General features: G+C 37.8%; 1 protein-coding gene and 1 long non-coding RNA gene across 7 annotated transcripts in view; one reads left to right on the top strand and one right to left on the bottom strand.

The window, feature by feature from the left end:
• Positions 1 to 902: 902 nt before the first annotated feature.
• The window catches only part of RAP1GDS1 (Rap1 GTPase-GDP dissociation stimulator 1), a 57,792-nt gene continuing 38,748 nt past the window's right edge, over positions 903 to 19,946 (bottom strand). For all 6 annotated transcript variants that reach the window (XM_019614798.2, XM_019614793.2, XM_019614795.2 and 3 more), the window contains 10 exons: positions 18,456 to 18,584; positions 15,969 to 16,094; positions 12,830 to 12,973; positions 12,446 to 12,577; positions 11,902 to 12,036; positions 10,356 to 10,481; positions 9,219 to 9,358; positions 6,023 to 6,149; positions 4,400 to 4,528; positions 903 to 1,568 (listed from right to left, as the gene is read on the bottom strand). In XM_019614798.2, coding sequence (XP_019470343.1) covers positions 1,441 to 1,568; positions 4,400 to 4,528; positions 6,023 to 6,149; positions 9,219 to 9,358; positions 10,356 to 10,481; positions 11,902 to 12,036; positions 12,446 to 12,577; positions 12,830 to 12,973; positions 15,969 to 16,094; positions 18,456 to 18,584 — 1,316 coding nt within the window. In that variant the 3' untranslated portion in view covers positions 903 to 1,440. The remainder of the gene's footprint in view (positions 1,569 to 4,399; positions 4,529 to 6,022; positions 6,150 to 9,218; positions 9,359 to 10,355; positions 10,482 to 11,901; positions 12,037 to 12,445; positions 12,578 to 12,829; positions 12,974 to 15,968; positions 16,095 to 18,455; positions 18,585 to 19,946) is intronic.
• On the top strand, positions 6,425 to 15,777 carry LOC109367320. The gene is made up of 4 exons (XR_004159626.1): positions 6,425 to 6,668; positions 9,027 to 9,172; positions 11,155 to 11,243; positions 15,704 to 15,777. It is a non-coding gene; the product is annotated as an uncharacterized LOC109367320 (long non-coding RNA).

Genomic DNA, 19,946 nt, shown 5'->3' with positions numbered 1-19,946 from the left:
GTGTTCACAGCAATATGTTCTGGAGGTGACTTTATTGCTAGCTATACTAATATGTATTTTGAATTTATTTATTTATTTATTTTTTAAATAAGAGGCTTTTGTACAATTGGTATTTGAGGCTTTTTCCTTGCATTTTACTGATTGTTGCCAGTTAATTTCTGGCACTGGATTAAATGGATGTGAATTTTTGTATGAATACTCCTGTAGCATCTGTTGGGTTTTGGCACAGTCTCAAATCTGAAAAAAACTGAAGAAAGTGTCCATTCTCTTTTCATATGCAGCTTCCGTGCATAACTCATTTCCTGGCATGAGTGGCATCTTCCCATCACGGTGTGGGATGCCCAGTGATTTCAGACAGCCTGGCAGTGAATTTGGGATGGTCAAAAGCTGTCTTTTGCAACCATATGGTGTGGAGTCACATAGGTGCTTGGGCTCTAGGTTTGACTTGTGTTGATAAGCAAGGAGCTTGAGACTTTGGATAGTACTGGGAGCACTCCTTAGCTGAGGAGTTGCATGCATTTCTCACTTGATGGGTTCTCTTGATAAGCTGCTGCGAGATAAGCTTTTTAAAATCCATCTAAAAAAAAACCCACCAAAACATAGTAACAAAAACCCACCCAACCCAAGCAAGCCCAACAGCACTTGTACCTACATGGCTTTATGGACTAAATATTGCATAGCTTCTGCCATTGAAACCCACAATTGTTAAACCACTGCAGTGCCTCTGCGTGAGCATACACAGTGAAAGAGGCTGGTATTGTTTCCTTTGTATTCTTGCAGCTGAAAGGCAGTCAGTGATTGTACTGGGGTCAGAGCCAGGAACAAGGGCTCTTCACCAGTACATGCTGGTACAGTCACAGCTTCTGTGTGTGAGCGAGTACGAAAAAGGACAAACCACAGGATAAGTGAAAGCACTGAATTTTTTATTTGTTTACCTCTAGGTACCATGAGTTTGACATTAATAGGCAAGACCAGTGAATGAGCAGCAGTACATTGCATTCAAACCTGCCTCTTCAGAGCACCAAAAATGGAGCTAGATTTACTTCTTAATCTACAGTCAGTGCACTAGCCTGGACTTGCTGCATCTTGTACTGTCCCTAATTTAGTAGTACATTGTTATGCAGTTAGGGGGGCGTGAGGAAAGAGTCATTGTGTAGTACCACTTTTACATCATCATAGGACTACAACATGCACATTCTACTATGTGGCCCAAGCAACAAGAATACAAGTAGAACAGTTACGGGTAGAGACAAGTTCATGTTAACACCACCTATGAATTTTTAGAAATCTTTTTGGATGGGTACCTACAGCAGTTCATCAATTTGTGTGGGGACATTACACGCATGCACAAGTGATACAGTGGAAAACATAGCAGGAGCGACAGCAGGACAAAGGATGAAGGTGGAATCTGTGATGGATGCAATGAAAACAAGACCTTCCTCAGCTTTCTACAGCAAGTCTCTGCTCTGTTAGCGAGGCCTGCTGGGCAACAGTTTTGTTCTCATGGCTGCGGAGTTTTGATACGACTTCTAGGAACGCCATATTCTGCACTTCCTTTTGGAGAGATTCTGTAAAAGAAACAGTAGAAGAAACAGTGCTTTGTATGAGATGGGCAAGAGGACAAGAAAGCATGGTATGAGGCACTTAGGAAAGTGTCAGCACTATCGTGTACCCATTGTATACACAAGCCCATAGGTGTCATCTTTTTATTTACTGTTCTGAATTGCTTTTAAGAATAGAGGAAGTCTCTGGGGTCTTGGGCTTGCCCTAGACCGCACACATTTTAGCTAGAGATAAAGGATGAATTTTCTGCAAAGCAGTTATAAAAATCCACCTGGAATGCCTTTCAAAAAAGATGCTTAAGAAGTTTTTTAATTGAATGTTTTTGTTTGATTCCTTAAACTATTTTGATGGAGTGAACAAGTTTGCCTGAAGGGTTCACTGCATAGCTCATTTGTTTCAAATCATCTCTGGTTGGTCGTGTGAGAGTGTGAAGAGGATATGTCACCACCTGGTCGCTGGTAGCTGCCCATTTACAGTTCAGCTCTGAACTTGTCACAAGTACAACGCATCAGGTAATGTTGTGCGTATGTATACAGTATTTATGTTTGACTTGAAACTTTGAGACTGTTTCATGGTTCTCATCCTGGATAGCATTCTTGATGTCAAAAAGGAAAGGTTGGGAACAATACTCAAAACTGATGCAATTCATTTATTTTTTTTTTAAAGTAGGGATCTTACTCAAAGCTCTATGCTCTATAGACTCCCCACAGTTAAGAACCAAAGCAGCTGGTTTTGTTTCACATCCAGTTTAGTCCATTCTAGTGAACTCACTCAGCAACAAACACCTACATGTATTTTTTTGCTTCCCAGGTGCTGCTAGGGACTTAATTTCTCAGAAGGAATCCCAACCAGCTGTTTCAGATTAGCTATGCTATATATGCTATGCATATTTACAGCTTTTCCTTACAGCACACTTGGACATTTCTTTCCCTTCCTACTTTCTTGTTCATGTTTTCACTTTTTTTTTCTTCTTGTAATTATCCCTGTCTTGTGTGTTGGGAATTCTCACGCTGCTGTGTACGTGGGAACCAGCATATATTGAGCAGTGTCAGTGAAGCTGTTGGGTACTTAGGCTGTGTAGGCACTTTCATTCCCCTTTCTAAGATATCATCAAGCTTAAGCAGTGTTACTGAACTGCCTTTTAGGAACTAATCAGTTGTGCTCTGCACATTTCTGTGACTCCTGCACACAAGTCACTGCGCTAGCTAGGAATACTCTGCTTTTGCTTATTCCTTAGGTTACATGCTTCCATTGTCCACTGCCCTCATTCTTCCCTCTTCTTCCCCATTCACTCAGTTGCAACAGCAACTTCAGGTGGTAAAAATCATGTATTTATGCATGTGTATTTTCTGCTAACACAGCTGTTGGCAATATCAAGTACTTTCCTATAACTAAGGACAGTAACAAGAGTGGGCACTGGAGAATTAAACTTACTAATAATTGAAACAGTACAATCACTTTCTAACTTTTACATAACTATGGCTGCACAGGTCTGTTTACAATAAAACATGGGAATTTGTAAATGAAAAATATGGAGACTGGGGAAAATGTTAGAGGCAACAGAGCTGGAAGAGACATGTTTCATATTTTCACATGCAAGAGTGGACTTCACTCTTTGTGATTTCACTTCTCTGATTAAAATCAATTGGTAAATAAAACTTAATACCAGAGTTGTTCAGTTGTTGCTCTTATACTGGCTATTTTTACACGGGTCTATTCATGAGGAAGCAGGGCTGAACATTGTGGCAGCTCTGACTTCTTCACAGCTGTGCATTGCAGTAATGTGCTGTCTGCTCTCTGGGAGAATGCCAAGATGCCTAACGTCTAGGGAAAGCTTACAGTGTGGTGGCAGACCAATCTCTGCCACTTGGATAACCCTGGAAAAATAAGGGAAGACTGCTCCCTTATTCTGGTGGAATAGGAAGACAGTTATTTGACTTTAAATAACGCTGTCGGTCAATCTTGCAGGTGACAGGACTCGGAGAAGTGAAAATGCAAGTGTCAGGCAGAATTTCTGAGGGTGATTATTTTTGTTGTCAGTGCACACAAGAACATCACAGTGAGTAAAAGAAACATAGCCACTTCTTGAATCCTTAGTTGAAGATCAAATTTCCTTGTGATATCCTGCTCCATTCCCCGTATCACCATGTCCGGCAATCACATGTGTTGGAGCACCTCCTGTTCATCATCCAAAACAACCACAAACAGTTGTGCCTGGAGCATGCTCGGGCTGCCAAGGGAAGAACCCTTCCTAGCAAGGTGAGTGAGGATCCCTCCTAGTGCAGGACTACATCTACATGTTGTACTAAGTTCTCGTTTGTATGTGTCCCTGCAGGTATTCCTTGTCTTTTTTTTAACTTCCTGCAATTCTTGTAGGAATTTAAAGTCAAGAGGTACCTTGCAAATTTCTCTTCCACCTAATTTTACTTGAGTAAGTTAAACAACAAAGCAGCCATTATATGTCAGTTACAGGGAACATACAGCTAAAGGTGAAAATTAACTTATCTGCATGCTTGCACAGAGAGCCCAATACTGTACAGTTTAAAATGTCTTTCATTTTTTTCCTGTCAAATTTCCAGATAGCTCAAACTTCTGGGAGCTACCTGCATCCTGCAGAAGCCAGAATCTGATTTCTGTAGTTAATATCCAAAATAGAGTTAACAGCTTCTTTTTCTTGACCGTATAAATAAAGTGTCACAGTAAATTGAGCCACACTGTGCAAATTCATAGTGAACAGGGAACCAGTCTCAGTGTATTTGCACGTGCCCTATGTTTAGTCTACAAAAAGATGAATTATATAAATATTTTAGGAAAGCAGTCCTTCTCAAGTACTCACCAGATCCTATAAGGGCACAGACCAGCACCATGGAGTTGTATTTTATTTCTGGAGCACTCCTGTCATCTGATAGCAGTCTGTATAGAATCTGAACAAGCTGAGCATTTTCGAGATCCTTTTCAGCAGTGACTGAAATACAAGTGAAAGCTTGTGAAACTGGAATTGGTGCTTCGTTTGATACTTTTGTATTTTATCCTTCTATGGAAGCATGGATCTCTCACTGTAGTGAAACTGGTGCTGTGGTAGAACATGTTAGATAGCATGGTGATAGGAATCACAGCTCTTGCTGTAAAATGCAAAATAACCTAACTGCTTGAAAAGACAATCACTATGTGCAGTGATAAAATTCAATCTTAAATGTGCAGTAAGTTAATGGAAAATCTGCCTGGCTTTCTTGTTACTTAAGCCAACACTTGCAACATTTAAGCATGGAAGACTTCTACTGCCTGAATTTCCCTTTAGAAAGTTTGTCTGAGTTTAATATAGACAGTGAAATTCTTGACTCCATGGTAGGAAAACTCAAGGTCTATTAAGACTGTGAAAGGTTTTGCAAGATCAGAGTATGATTTTTTCCTTTGTAGTTTTCTAGGAAACATACTGAATTCAGGCTTGAAACCTTTAGGTGTCTGCATTAGAAGACTCATGTGAATATCATTTCCTTTCAGTCAAAAAGAAAAAAAAACCTCATGCATTATTGGCAGTGATTTGGAAGTTGAATGTAGCATTCTGTGGGTACACAATGACAAGAGATGAAATCAAGAACAAAAGTATGTAATACTTGTTTAGTTCATGATATTAATAAGCAAACAAACAGGACAAAGTCCTCACTGGGCATTTACCCTTCTTTGTTTGGTAATCTGAGTTAGGGGAGATTTAAGTTACTTATTAGGAGGCAATTCTTTACTCAGAGAGTGGTGAGGCACTGGGACAGGTTGCCCAGAGAAGTTATGGATTCCACATCCCTGGAGATGCTCAGAGCCAAGTTGGATGGGATCCTGGGCAGCCTGATCAAGTGATTGGCAGCCCTGCCCATGGCAGGAGGGGGTGGAAGTGGTTATCTTTAAGGTACCTTCCAACCTATGCCATTCTGTGAAGCTGAGGCATGTAATCATCTCTGCCTTCATATGGCAATTTTAGCACCTATTTCTGTGGAATTTAATAATAGCAATAGACATATTTTGGGGCCTCATCTACCTCTATATGTATTCTTTAGCTTCCACTGATTAGGTAAGTGAAAGCTTTACTTTGATAAGCCCTTTCAAGAGGGGATTGATCATTTCAGTGTACACAGGCCTCGGTCACACAGTTTCCACTCTAAATTACAATTTTATTAACTATTAGATTTTATCTGAAATCTCATGGAAGTTGTTCTAGAGTCTGTGATCACCTATCAGAATAGAGAAGTAGATATAGTATAACCAGCAAACTTCAATTTTCTGCATAAACTTATTTCTTGCCTATTTCTTTGCATGAATTGCCATGTATTTCTATGCAACGAAAAAGGAGGTGGAAGCAGCAGCCTGTTCTACATTGTAAAATATACTCAGAGGACTCTCCCTGTAGGGTTTCTTTTGAGCACAGGCTCAAAAGAACACAGGCAGAGTTAGCTAATGGGATACTCACCTAACTCTAAAGCTGCTATTAGTGCCAGTGCAACGAGAGCTTCGTTTTGCATTATTACATGTTCGCTGGTTGCCATGGTTACTAAATGCTTGATGCCACCGCTCTGTACAATCGTCCTAATTACATCCTAAAATAAATGGCATAGTAATGAAAAAATTCTGCATTACATACAAAGTTTAAACATTTTAAAAACTACACATTGCATTTAAACAAAGTTATTGTGGTAAGGATACTCATTGCTTATATGCATATTTAATCACGTTACATGTAAATGTATGTGTATGTGAACCTACAAAGAATCTGCCGTTAACTCTGCAATTATCATATAGAACTTATTAAACAAAGCCAGTTAACCACATTTAAGAGACATACTGCTCTTTTCCAAGTTACCATCTATAACTTCAGTTCTTATGGCAGATGGTCAGTTGCCTAACAGTGAGTACCCTTTGCTGTGTTTGAACTTAGCTGGTGTTCAAAGATTATTAATTTTTCCTTTTATGTTGTCATGTTCAGGGCAGCTTATCAAACCCACCCCAAAAAAACTGTAATTGAGATAAGAAAACACAAGAATACAGTTTAATAACATTGGCATCCAGATGTCTTCATCTCTTCATGGATTTTTAGTTTCTTCCAGAAGTTCAGAGAGGTGAGATCACAAATATATTTGCTACTTAATAGAAATTGTACACTAGAATTTAGAATTAGGTAGGAATATGAATAACGTTCTCTTGAAATATTGTAGATTTATGCTTCAAATATGAAGCAGGTTAGGAAAGGACAGTTATGAGACAGTGATGAGTCAGTTTTTGTTCTAAAGCCAGCAATTAAAATGGACTGTTGACTAAGATCTAGGAAATAAAAATGCTGAGTGGGTTAAGTGACTTTAAACAGTTTAAATATATGCAAGCAAGATTCTCTTTCCAAGTTCAAAATTTGATCTGCATTATGTATGTAATGAAGGGTGAATAAAAATCTCTGGTGTATGCATTTTGATTACCTGTATGCTATCATTAAAAAGCTAGTTTGCACGTTTAGCAAATTTTCATCATTATATGCGCAAAAAATACTTGAAAATTGTTTGCCTGGAAGTCGGGTAACTTTGCATGCCAAGGGGCAACTATGAAAAGAAATGTGGTTTGCCTTTTTATTTTTTATTTGTTCTGTGGGTGCAAAGATTTGAAGCAGTAGTTGTTTCTTGAAATAAGAATCCAATTTAAATTTATAAGCCCGTTGAATTTCCTTTTAAAGCACATGTCCCTTTCCAATTCCAACCACAAGCCCAGCTCATTAACTGACACGTGCGTTTAGAATAATTTGTTTCAGTGCTTGCACAGACTGTGCGGTGACATTCTTTGTGCAAGGAAAAAGACACAATATGATCACAACCTTGAAAACTGAAATACTTATAGATAACCACACTACAGATACTTGAAGATCCTTGTGGCATAAGTCACAGCCTAATGACTCAAGAATTTGTCATTCAGAAAAAACATTTTTAAATTGTGTCATGTCTGCAAGTATGTAAGTAGCTTATATTTTTTCCTACATGCAAGGATAGTTTTTCTCACTTGTGATTTTTCTGGTGGAACTCCAAAGCGGCTTTGAGACTTCTTGGAGTACTCTGGGAGCTGCTAATTTCTGTTTGACTTTGTGGGGAATTTTGGCTATCTGTCTTGACATCAAAATTTTAATGACTGTAGTTGAACATTGCCTTCAAAATGGCAGTGCCAAGCAGTTAAGAGGTGATAAGTCAGATAAGTCAGGTTTGGGTACTGGTGCAACTTAGCAAAGGGAGTTAGAATAGAAGTTCCTAAACCACTGCTGCCTTTCTCAATATTAGCCCAAGTACTATTAAATAAAAAATGATTTCAAATCTAATGTGCGCTATGGAACCAGTTATGTCCACAATCCAAACCTAGAGGGCAGTAAATGCATTTAAAAAAAAAACACCTTCTCAGCTGTTTTCTTCTACCAAAGAAGTTTCTCCTTTAAGTACCTAAACCACAAAGAAATTCAACTGTGATAATTCCGTTAAATGCCGTCTTAATATCTATTTCAAGCCATTAATAGTGTCTCTGCATTTAGGATTAAATTCTGTTTTCTTGTAGAGAGTTAATAACTTGCATCTGTGCCTTCTTACACCATTTACACATGGCATCTTGTAGGTGGTACAAGGGGAAGGAATAGAACTTGGAGTGGAAAAACTGGATATAAATTGAAACTGAAAATCAAAAACTGGACATAAAATGGAGAATGAGCATTAGAAAGAGACAGTAATCTAGAAATCAGTGAAGGTGTAGGTCTCTGTAAGTCCTATTGATTTGTTTTTGTAGAGACATTCCAGATTGTTTTTCACTTAGCAAACACAATGGACAAATGAAGAAATCACTGTTGATCTGAGTTCTCCACATCACACTACTTACTTTTAAGCTCAGTCACGATGCAGCCTGGGTTCGTATCAGTGAACTCAGCCAATGAAGTCAGAGCCTGGAGTACATTGGTTCTAGGGGAGGTGCATGTGTTCCTTCTAAGGCTCTTTTTCATCTAATGTTCACCCTGAGCAAGGACTGAGAACTTGGATGTGCTTGGATCTTATAACTTAGACTGTTTATGTATAAATTGATACACATGAAATGGGTGAGACAAAACTCACTGGTCACAGTTTCTCTTAATGTCATACCTTGTACCACATACAGGCAAGCTTCTGATAGAATTCAGAGAAGAGGATCATTTCTAATGGTCCATTAAAATCTTAAAACTCTGAAATACCACATGAAAAGAGCAGAGGGACAGCCTATTTCTGGATCTCAGTAATTTGATACATATCTATATAGCAACATCATCATAACTGAATGCAATGACTCTTCATAAGTTATCATTAAGTAGAAAATATGGCATGCTGAATTTCTGCTGGATATAGAGCACATTCTAACAGATTGAGACTTAGCTGTATGCACTCTATCAGTGTTCTTTGACTGGCTTCTGTATTTTTTAACCTACATAGTTCCAGTGAGTGTTTAAACCTGGTGCTTCAGTCGAACTGGCAGGCCCTGGAGGCTGAGAGGATATGAAATAGGAAATCAACCAACCTAACTCTCATCAAGACTTAGATACCAGAGGCTTTGGCTGCCACCAGCATGAAGTGCAGAGGTAACTCTTTGTTCTTACAAGCTGAGCTTTTTCACCACTAACTTACTCTAGATTTGCTGTGTCGTATAAGTGCAGAAAGTAGTCTGTTTGATTCTCCCATCACACCTGCGTGATCCTTTGCTTCACACCACTCCACCAACCGTTCCACCAGTTTTGCATTTTTTCCCAGTTGTTCAGCTGCTTCTGCTACATATTGCCAGAGCCAAAACACAACAGAGAAGTTGTCATTTTTTAAGCAAGCGCTAGAAAAATAAGCTGAAAGTTACTTATTAGAAGGAGTTTAAGTAGAAATCTGCCAGCTTGTACTGTGTGAAAAATCTAGGTTGTATGGAAGCAATTAAAGCCAGTCAAAATGGAGACAAATATCAGAAACACTCATACCCAGTTCCTGAGTAAAACTCAGTTAACTCAGCCCAGTTTGAACTTTATGCATTGACTAACAGCAGAGAAAATACAGGTAATGCCACAATCCCAACTGAACTAGTTAAAAAGTTTAAAGGACCACTGTCATCAGTTAAATCTTGTAGGTGATAGGTTGCATAAGATTCTTCAATGAATTTCTATTCATAGAAATAGAATAGCTAATAGCTGTGGTAAACTACAATGTTCTGAGGTTGCTTTTTATTTCCTTTTTTCCGCCAGAAATTTGCTGCACAAGGTTGAAAACAGTTTGGTGATTTATCTCATTAATAACTTAAGAGACATTAATTTCAAAAATACACATTCTAGGTACAGAATAAGCTGCAGAACTGAAAGGTAGTTGGTCATTTTGAAATTGCAACTTATCATTTAGCAAGTGCATTAGTATGTTCCAAGAAGCTCAGTACAGCTAGAAAATGCAGCAAGTGAACAGCAAAACTGGAGTGGTAGCTTACAACTCCCACACCTCAGTGCATTCTCACATTGTGACAGTGTAGGAGCAGTTTGAAATACGAAAGTAAATAAGCATTTGACATCTATTCTGAGGGTCCCTGATAGTCAGTTTGGGAGTTCTGGGTGGAAAAAAAAATCAACCCACATTTTTCTCTGCCTTTGTAGATGTATTTATTCCAAAACTTGAGGAATAAAATTAAAACAAACAAACAAACAAAAACCCTCTGCTTCTCTTGTGTGAGAGTTTTAGCAGTATATCACAGTCTGAACCAAAGTGAATCACTTAACATAGAGAATAGTTTATTTTTACCTTGTGCATCTATTAACATTCGTAATGTTCCCAGCAGCTTGAACTGAACAGGGGGCATCTCCGATCTGAGAAATTTCAATACTGCTTCTGCAACGCCAGCTGATAGCATCTTAGCCTTATTTACAACTGCATGAATAAAGAACAGGAATGATCTCGAGAACATTTTTGGAAGATGCAGTTTATTTCCAAGACAGTCTTGGTGCAGTTTTTCAGACAGTTTGAAAAATAGCTTGTGAACACAGACTTCAGGAACACGAGTGTGTGCTGACAATGCTGTGTTGTACGAAAATGTTGTGGTTGCTGAGACACACGTGCGAAATGAAGTGCCTTATCCCAGCATGCACTTGTAACCTCCAGTGTTCACTGTAAACATGGAAACCAGACTTCCCTACCACAGCTTAGGAAAGGAGTCCTCCACAAAATGAACCAAGCAGAAGCCAAGGCCAGGACTTACCTACACCCCAAAATATGGGGAAACTTCTCTGAGTCCCAACAACGCTTTACTCTTTCGTATAGGGAAGGGAACTAAAGCATCTAATTAGCAGAGTGACCTCTTCCCACTTGTAATATTCAATACAAGCAACACTGCGGCCTGCCCAAGCTCTCCTTCATCCTTTCCACTAGTCTAAGTTCTCTGCTTCCATGGAGCTCCCTGAAATCTACGTAAGGTGCAAACTTGATCCAATATCATAGTAAAAAAAAAAAAAGTTTAATTTCTTTTCAGAGTAGCATTTAACAAGCAGTTCATCGCTGGGGCCATTTACTCCTTACTCATTTTTCTATATTGACATTCATTAAGTCCTGTGTAGGTCTCTGGCTGACGTTCCTGAGCACAGGTTACAGGGAAGCTTTTGAACTGATGCAAGCTAACAGAATTACCTAAGCAAGGTAAGCAAATGGTGTAGCACAAAAGCTGCATGGGTTTAATATGTATGCACAATCATTTTTAGAAAGTTACTGTTTGTCAAAACTGAAAATAGTAAAATAAGGTTAAATGGATGAAAGAATTATTTTGTGGCTTTGTATTAGAAAGCATACACAAGTATCGTAGGTTTGTTTGGGTTTTATGTGCATATACTCTGCCTCTTATGTTTGCATAATCAAAAGTCACAAATAAAGTTATTAAAAATGACAAAATTAGCATTCAATCCATTGCCTCCAAACAGTAACTAATCAGAACAGACCGGCTATTCTAACAGCTCACCTCCAGCTCTACCTTCTGAATAGTCAAAGCTTTAGGAAGTTAGAGGGGGATGCAGTGTTTCAATATATTCCTCACTGTTGTCTGGTGGGGACCTTGGGCTGTGAAAGAGAACTCAAATGAAATAAAAACAAACAAACAAAAAGCAGCACTCTGCCTTCCAGAGGACTTGGCTCCCTGCTCTTTCCTTGGTGGGGGATGAGACTGTGGATTCAAAGTGTCAAAGGATGGCTGATAGATCTGTAACGTACTTAAAAATGCTAGTTGCTATCACTGTGAAAAAGCTATAAAGGCAAGAGAGCAGAATTTCTCCTTGGATAGGTAGCAGTGCAAAGGGAGGCTTACCAGGAATAGCCAGGTTTCTGAGCGCGCTCAAAGCTGCATGTTGCACAGTTACATTTCCATCCTCCACATGTCTGTCTAGCAGATCCATCAGCTTTTGAACTATGCCATTATCCACCATATGGATACAGTTTCCATCTGTGCAAGATGAGACAAGTCACTTGTGAATGAAAGATTTTGAATGCTTTTTAAGAACAGAAGTTTCAGTTCCCTGCTCCTTTCTAGATATTATTGTTGGAGTGTTTGACTACCACTGTCAATGGTATTTGTGGTGCTCATGATAAATCTAGAACAGTGATAGAAGAAGCACCGCAGAAGGCAGAAATTCCCTACACATCTATTACAAATGCGAAACATTTTTTTAATTTTTATTTTTTTTAAATAGATGTAATGCTTTTCAGGCTAGTGAAATATGAAATTACTGATGTTGCTATACAGTTTGCTACCAGCTTTACTAGAGTGTACACCTTTTCTTTTTATCTTTACAGATGAAGCATGATAGAAGGGCACAGTTAAACACGAATAAGATACTATGGAGTATTCTTACCATTTCTGGCAAAATTTGCAATAGCCAATGCTCCTGCAAGTTGTAGCTGATGGCTATTTGAAGGAATCCATGAAAGTACTCTCTGGAAAACACTGCCTTTTCCTCCTTCAAATAACTTTTGCATGGATTCGTCTGGGATAAAAAGAAGATAGTCAGCAAACCAAAGAAATGTTAGGGAAAATTTTCTTTATATTTGTCAAGCTCTACCACCTTTGCTGCAATCAGTCCAGTTCTGAATTTGATGACAGATGAAATCTAATGTAACCTACTAAATGTTAAATGCCAGGTCCTTTAGGTTATTTGAAAATTGTTTAATAAGTAGTAACATTCAGCAGCAAGCCAAATGGCAGACGTGTCTTTGCAGAAGTGACACACTGTACTTACCTCCAAGCAGTAACAAAACCATAAGATCAGAAGCTGTTTTAAGCTCTGCAACATCATCCTCTTTGTCACTGTCGACAGTCTTCTGGACAATCTCAAGTAAGCACTCCACCAAGCCTGCTTCAACTAGCTGCAGTTTAATGACATCTGTGAAATAGCATGGATAGGAGGAGTCAACATTATAATTTAAAATACACCCATTGTACCTACATGCAGGACAGCCAAAAGTAGTAGCAATGTCAAGTGTTTCACTAACAACTTGTGTAGCTAATACCATGCTTTTTTTTTTATTGTGCATTCTTAGGGTCAACTGCCATCATAATTCAACTAGCAGGTGTGCAGCTCTGGACTGCCCTTAGACCACATTATGCACTGTGAAGCAGTGTGGAGCTGCTCTTCTCAAAAATGAGCATATTTCTTTGCAGAAATTATCTGGCATCTTGGTCCTCACAGCACACTCATACAGGCCATGCTGTGCTTGGGCTCTCCAGAGAATTTGGACTGAGTTGCAGAACAAACCTAGGAGCGCATCTTCTGTTTTGTGTACAGAAGAGCCACTGACTTCAGTGAGCCATGCAAGTATAAAATACAGATTTTCTAAAAATGACACTTCAGAGCAAGTAATGACCCATTTCTTTCAGATGAGCCAAGATTTCGGTCACTTTTCCAAAGGCTTCAGGAGTACAGAGTTGGGAGAGAAATTTGTTGTGATCAAAGAAAAGCTGGAAACTGCTGAAGCAAGCTCATTCCTTAGTTACTAGAAATGAGGCTCAACAGAGAAGGTGATGAATGGGTTGTTCAGGTAGCAATATAGGATTTGGAAGCAATAATTTTTCTGTCTCTAGAACACAATATTTAACACTTTTTTTTTTTTTTTCCCTGTGAATTTAGAGCTGGATATCTCCTTCTTTATATACATAAATTCCCTTCCTGTTAAGATAGAATGGCAAATCACCTAATGCTGTGCCACCTCTTTATGTGAAAGTGATTTCATTAGTTTTAGATCCTGACTTCAGAGAGCACAGTCTCGAAGGTCTGCAGAAATGTAAATAATAGCCATTTATATGGACCTTTTCTGCATGAGATGGTGTAAGGAGCTTAACTCAAGTTAAAATATTTTTAAAGGCCAAAGCTGTGAAAGTAATTCTTTCATACAATTTACAAGCAACAGTTGGGTGAGGAAAAATGTCCCATCTCTCTGTTGAAGGATGTGCCTGATTCTGTCCATTTACTGCTGTTGCTCAGTTTTGTGCCTGAGTGAAATTGTTTCTCCCAGAGCAGCTGACCTTCTCATGGACTCTTTTACAGAATGCAAAATATTCAATTGGGATATTTTTAAATAGGCACTTCTGTACTGAGGTACTTAAACAAAAAAAACAGCAGCTATCTAGTTATAGGATATCAGGGTGCTGTGAGTTGGAAGTAGAATTTGCTACATCTGTGTCCTTGAAAAAGCAAAACAAAAACGCCCGAACAGTAACACCCCTCCACCACTCGAACAAACAAGACAATCCTCCTCATTCTACTCTGCTAATCGTTCATCTAGATGTTTTTGCCTGATGGCTGATTGTCAATGATCTATAATCAAAAGCATCTAACAGCATTAGCACAGTGGTCTCATGCTCATTTAGTATGCCTTGGCTTCACAGTGGAAATTTCAGTTGACTGCCTCATAGTGCAAGCAGCTGGGCTAGATTCAGCAACAGTAAACCTATCAAAGTTTACTGTGACTGTAAAACAGAAAAAAATTTGAAATGAAATATGTTGAAGTCACAGAATGTTAAGAGTAATTCTGCGTCAGTCTCCAAGGTTGGAACTTCTTAGAGCTGCTTCTAGTAATTATATAATGAATGAATGTATTTTGGCAAAATGTACATTTTCAGAACTGAAAAAAGGAATCCTGTTTTACATATAACTTGCAATAAAAGACAAAGGACTTGCCAAAAATAGACATGATCACATCTTTAAATTGAAGTCAAAATGTCTTGATTTATACTGAAAAGAGTAGGATAAAACTTAAATCTTCTGAGTCTACAATTGTCTTCTAAGAATTTATTCCATTTCAGCAAGTTCTAATGCTGAGGTGATGAAGAAGTATAGAGCCATCAAATACTGTCCTATCTTTCATACCCTGAGTTGCTTTCCAAACCAGCTCCACAGGTTAATTGATGTTTTGGTTTCTCTTAAGGGCAGATAAAAGGTTATACAAACTGCTGTGAGTCTCTTCAGAGAAACATGCTGGAGGGGTGGTCCTGCACATGTCACTGTCATTCACTGCTCAAGCCAGACTATAAACTTCAGTCTCCTGAAGCTGATGATAATATATTTCATCAAACACCAAACTCAGTGTAAATGATTTCCCAATGAAAAGTAAGCAGAGAATGTCCTCCTAGCTCTGCAATTAATATGTCCCTTGCAAAAATATTTCTATAGGAAATTAAGCTGTTGAGGGAGGGTGGGGAGAGGGGTGTTCTGAGATCCCAGTAAATTATGTAGTGACTGATTTATTAGTGCTGCAACGGACTATGAACACTTCAGCCAATGGTTGTGCCTATTCTGTTGCTCCTCAGGGCCTACAGAACTGTGACAGCCTCTCTTGAGCTTTCAGGGGGAAATGGAGCTCTCTGTATTTCACAAAGAAACCCGCTGGCTACTTCAGAGAACTAACAATCAATAGGAAGCTCCACTGATTTTAAAACGCAACTTGTAAAGCAAATAGATCGTGCTCATAGGATAAGAATACAATGCTGAAGTGAGAGTAACAGTCCTATAACAGCTCTGATGGGCATCTCTGATATTCACAGTATTCTGTAGATAAATGCTGTAAACTCTTCTGTAAAAAAGAAAGAAAATCTTCTTTTGATATTCCCACTGCAGGTAGAAGGAAATAAAGTATAACATACAGAATGAATCAGAGGTGGAATCAGTATCAGCAATTTGGAGGCCCCTGTCATGTGCTCAAGACAGTTAAAACATTCACTTCAGCTGAAACTGTCATCCCACAGATCAAACCTGGGAACTGCCAAACAAGGTTAGTCCCTGAGAGAGACATACAAACATATCTATTCCCTTTTTTTAATTTTATTTTTATTTTTATTTTAATTAAAAATACTGTAAGATAAAAAAAAAATCAAATGCTCACCGTTTTCTGCTAGGGGAGCCAAAACTTCAAAGATCATCTCTTTTTTATCATGCTCTACTTGCTTCTTGAACAGTTTCACAAGCTCTTCAGCAATGTTTGTGTAGGCAAACTGCTCTTTGCTTGACTCTGCAAAGCAAAAGTTCTGTATCAAGTAAACAAACCAAATCAAAAGCTAGGATGATTTTTTTTCTCTCTTTTTACCAGGTTTACTCAGTGAGATGACTAATAGTGCACTTCACAGGCAAGAACAATAGAGTCGTGTTTGTCACAAAAAAGAAAGAAATAGTCTAATGCTTTAAAGCAAATGTACTGCCTTCAATTATGAATAAGGCTGTTCAAAAAGATCTATGTACATGATCAAGGCTGTTGGGGCTGTTTCTGCCCAGGAGAATGTAAAGGTAGCTATAGAAACAGTAACATTACAAAAATAAAGATGGTATTTTATTATCCCCAGCTTAAGAGGAAGACTAACAGATCATATACTGTATTTTTCCCTAGGAGAGATAAGAGTCATACTAAAAGTTTTAGTGTTTACAAGTTTAGTCTTGTGACAGTGACATTTCCTTTAAAATCTGTGCATGGCTGTTGCAAGGCTGTTTCATACTGCGCAGATAGCATAACACAGCTTTACAACTAGGCAAGGTGGCCACAAGGAGGTTATTCATCGGATTGTGGTTTTTTATGTGTTGTGGATTCAACAGAAACATCTGATTCTATTGCCTGTATCTGATTCCTCCTATCTGGCAGTTTTTCAAGGGATGCAGATGGTGGGATTGATGTTCTGCATTCTCCAGTTGCCACCTCCTGAGGGCCATCTGTAATTAAATCTTCCAGCACCTTTGCTAACGCTCTAGTGGATGGTTAGAGATTACTTTAATGTAGAATTGATCAAGGACTGGGAAAAAGTATAAACTGCAGACCTAGCCTCTTTTGTGCACAACCCATTGCTGCTTTTTCAATATATATGACTGCACTGTATATTCTAAGTGGATTTTTGACCTGTCTGGTATTAGAAAAGCACCACCACTCTCTCAATTGTATTTTTTTTTTTTCCCTACTTTGACACAGTTTCATATAATGCTTCTCATGGGATCTGTAGAATGCAGTTGTCACTTTTAAGTGATGAAAGATGACAACCTGACAATAAAATTCCCTGAAGTTACATGGCAAAAATAAAATATTACAGATGCAGTGTGATTGGCTAAGCTATTGCTTAAGGGAGATTTAAGTATTAAAAGCTAAATTAATTTCGTGTCAATCTTAAAGAACAAGCAGCTTTTCACTATGCAGGAACAGAAAGGGAAGCAGCTGCTTTAAGCTTCTTTCCCATGTTTGTTGTCCAGCTGGCCAGTGCTGGCTGTTCCCAAAGAGGGAAAGAAAATGTAGTTCTCAGTATCATATTTAATATCTTTATGTTTTTTGTTGTGTTTTAGTAACAGTAGAATTTCAAGCAAAGGTTGTATTACCTTTTTTTTTACTGTACAGACAGATTATGTTAGTGCTTGTCTTGAAGATCTGCGATCTATTCACTTCTTTAGTGCTAATGATGAATCTTTGTTGTTTTATTCTGCAAACTTGCCTTCTATGAATAAAGGCATTATGTGTGTGACCAGACTAGATGGGTACATAATATTCTCTCTGGCCTTCAAAACTACGAATATAGGACAGTTTGAATAATTTCAGGCCTTCCAATAATTCTAACTCACAGATATCTTTTTCATATTCTAAACCACAGGATGTCCTTAGAAATGCAGGATGATAATCCCAGCTACTATATTATTGCATTCTAGAGTAAATAAAAAAATGAATAAATAGGACTAAAATTTGACCAAATAGGTTTGTAAAAGATCAACACCAATGTAAAACACAAGCAACAAAACACAGACCCTAACAACCTGCTGATTTACACCTTGTTGAATCCCAGTAAAAATCTATTGGATCAAAGTGTCATCACAATCTTCAAATTAAATGAAGTAGTACACAAACTTGTTAAAAATCACAATCTCTGTTATGGCATGTATGCGCAAGTATGTAGTCTAGCACATGTTAAAACTCAGTGCCTAAAAGAATATTGTACAAACAGACTTATGAACTGTGCCTGTTTCAGTTTCACTCAGTGAATTCCATGGGCAAATTTAATCCTGATAGAACTTCGTAGAGCTGCACCAGGATATATTATTTATATTATTAATAAATAATTCACTATGAATAGCAGTTGTCAGGAAATACTGTTTAGATGATTTAGAATGTGCCTAGTTGCACTGAAGAACGTTAGCATAAAACAGAAAGTATACTAAGTACCCAAATAAATCTGAGGTACTGAAGGAAAAAGAGACAACTATGGATTTTAGAGGTAAGTAGGAGAAATTGCTTGCTTTAAATTTTGAATGTACCAGTAGGAATGCACTGTGGCAAGACTTCTTTTAATCTTAAGAATGAACTTTAAGAAAACTGAATTTAAGCTTGAGATGAATGTTGCGGACTTACCAAGTTCTGCTAAATTGCCAAAAGCAACAAGGCACATCTCTGTCAGAGCTGCATTTTGGCAATGAATACCCAACAATTTCACTAATGTAGGAATAACACCCATATTGATAAGTTGTGATTGCAGGGTATCTATGTAAAAAGAAAGCACAACAAAGAGTTAGTGTCTGTAGTACTGTTATTTACATCAGAACAACATTTTTCACGCAAAGTAACTCCTAGGCTAAGCAGTAGTAAAATGGCTGTCTCCTCTACTATTCTACACTAGAATTTGGTCCAGACATGGGATATGGACTCAGAGTTCCCTTTTCCCCTATATGGGGAATATAATATATATGGGATATATTCCTGTAATTGTTCCCTCCCGCTCTGGTGGTAAGTTAATTTTGCTGCTACTGGTAACATTGTGGCTCCTAATATAGTTGGGTTTGAGTCTTAGCTGACTGAGACTAGCTGAGTAAAATAAAACAAAACTACGTCAGTGAGAAACTTATTTATCTGAGAGCATGGTTCTATAAACTGTTTTCCCTTAAAGATAAAAACTGGAAAATTAAAAGTAGAATGAATATAAACTGGCACTGAAATAAACATGAGAAGTTTTATAAACATAGGAAGTCACAATGTAGATTATGAGGAGCTTGAGAAAAAAGAAAGTTTAATAAAGACAAAAAATGGAAGGTTTAAGAAAAGTCCTTAGAAGCCATTCTGATAATTTCTTGCATAGGATGGAAGTTTATAGTATTTACAAGTAAGAAAGTTATTGCTCCTAGATGTCTGCAAATAGAAAGATGCTTTGATGGTTAGGCAGAAACGTGATTGTTTTAAAGGATTATTTATAACCATATTTTATCTTGAACATTACCTATAACACAGCAAAGAAGAAAAACATTGTTTCACAGTTGAATAGAATGAAGCAGACGTGAACACACCAGATATTTAGTAGATTTACTAAGTATCTCTTTTCCTCTATTTCCAGGCACTTCAACTACATTTTAATGTTATACACTCAAAAGACAAGGATCCAAAGCCTAGTGAATTCAGCAGAATTGTATTTCTTCATTTAACTTTGGATCAAGCCCTTCAGGGAAGTTCTATCTCTCTCTTTTTTTTTTTTTCCCCCTGAAATCAATTGGAGGTTTTATTTCTGTGGAATCAGAGCCACAGAAACTTCAGATTTTTATAGGAAGATAAAAACATCTTATAGCTGAAGTCTAGCAGACTTAGTATCATCTATCTCATGTGCTTAGAAACCTCTTTATCTTCCAGATTCTGCTATGTGTGTTTTGAAATTTTCATTAATAAAAATTATGAAAAGATTCTGGAATGTTTAGTTTATTTATATTTGGTATAAAACGCTCTTTGAATAACCATCAATTTGATATACTAATTAAGTTAATGTCACAGTTATTACAGGTTATTGGGGATGAACAGGAATTCTTATGGCTTGATCTTTAATAAAACTGTATTACTGACTGGTAACTGAATTTCCTTTTT

Source organism: Meleagris gallopavo, chromosome 4 (genome assembly GCF_000146605.3).
Source record: "Meleagris gallopavo isolate NT-WF06-2002-E0010 breed Aviagen turkey brand Nicholas breeding stock chromosome 4, Turkey_5.1, whole genome shotgun sequence".
In the NCBI taxonomy this organism is placed as follows: Eukaryota; Metazoa; Chordata; class Aves; order Galliformes; family Phasianidae; genus Meleagris; species Meleagris gallopavo.
This window is presented reverse-complemented; position numbering and strand designations above follow the sequence as displayed.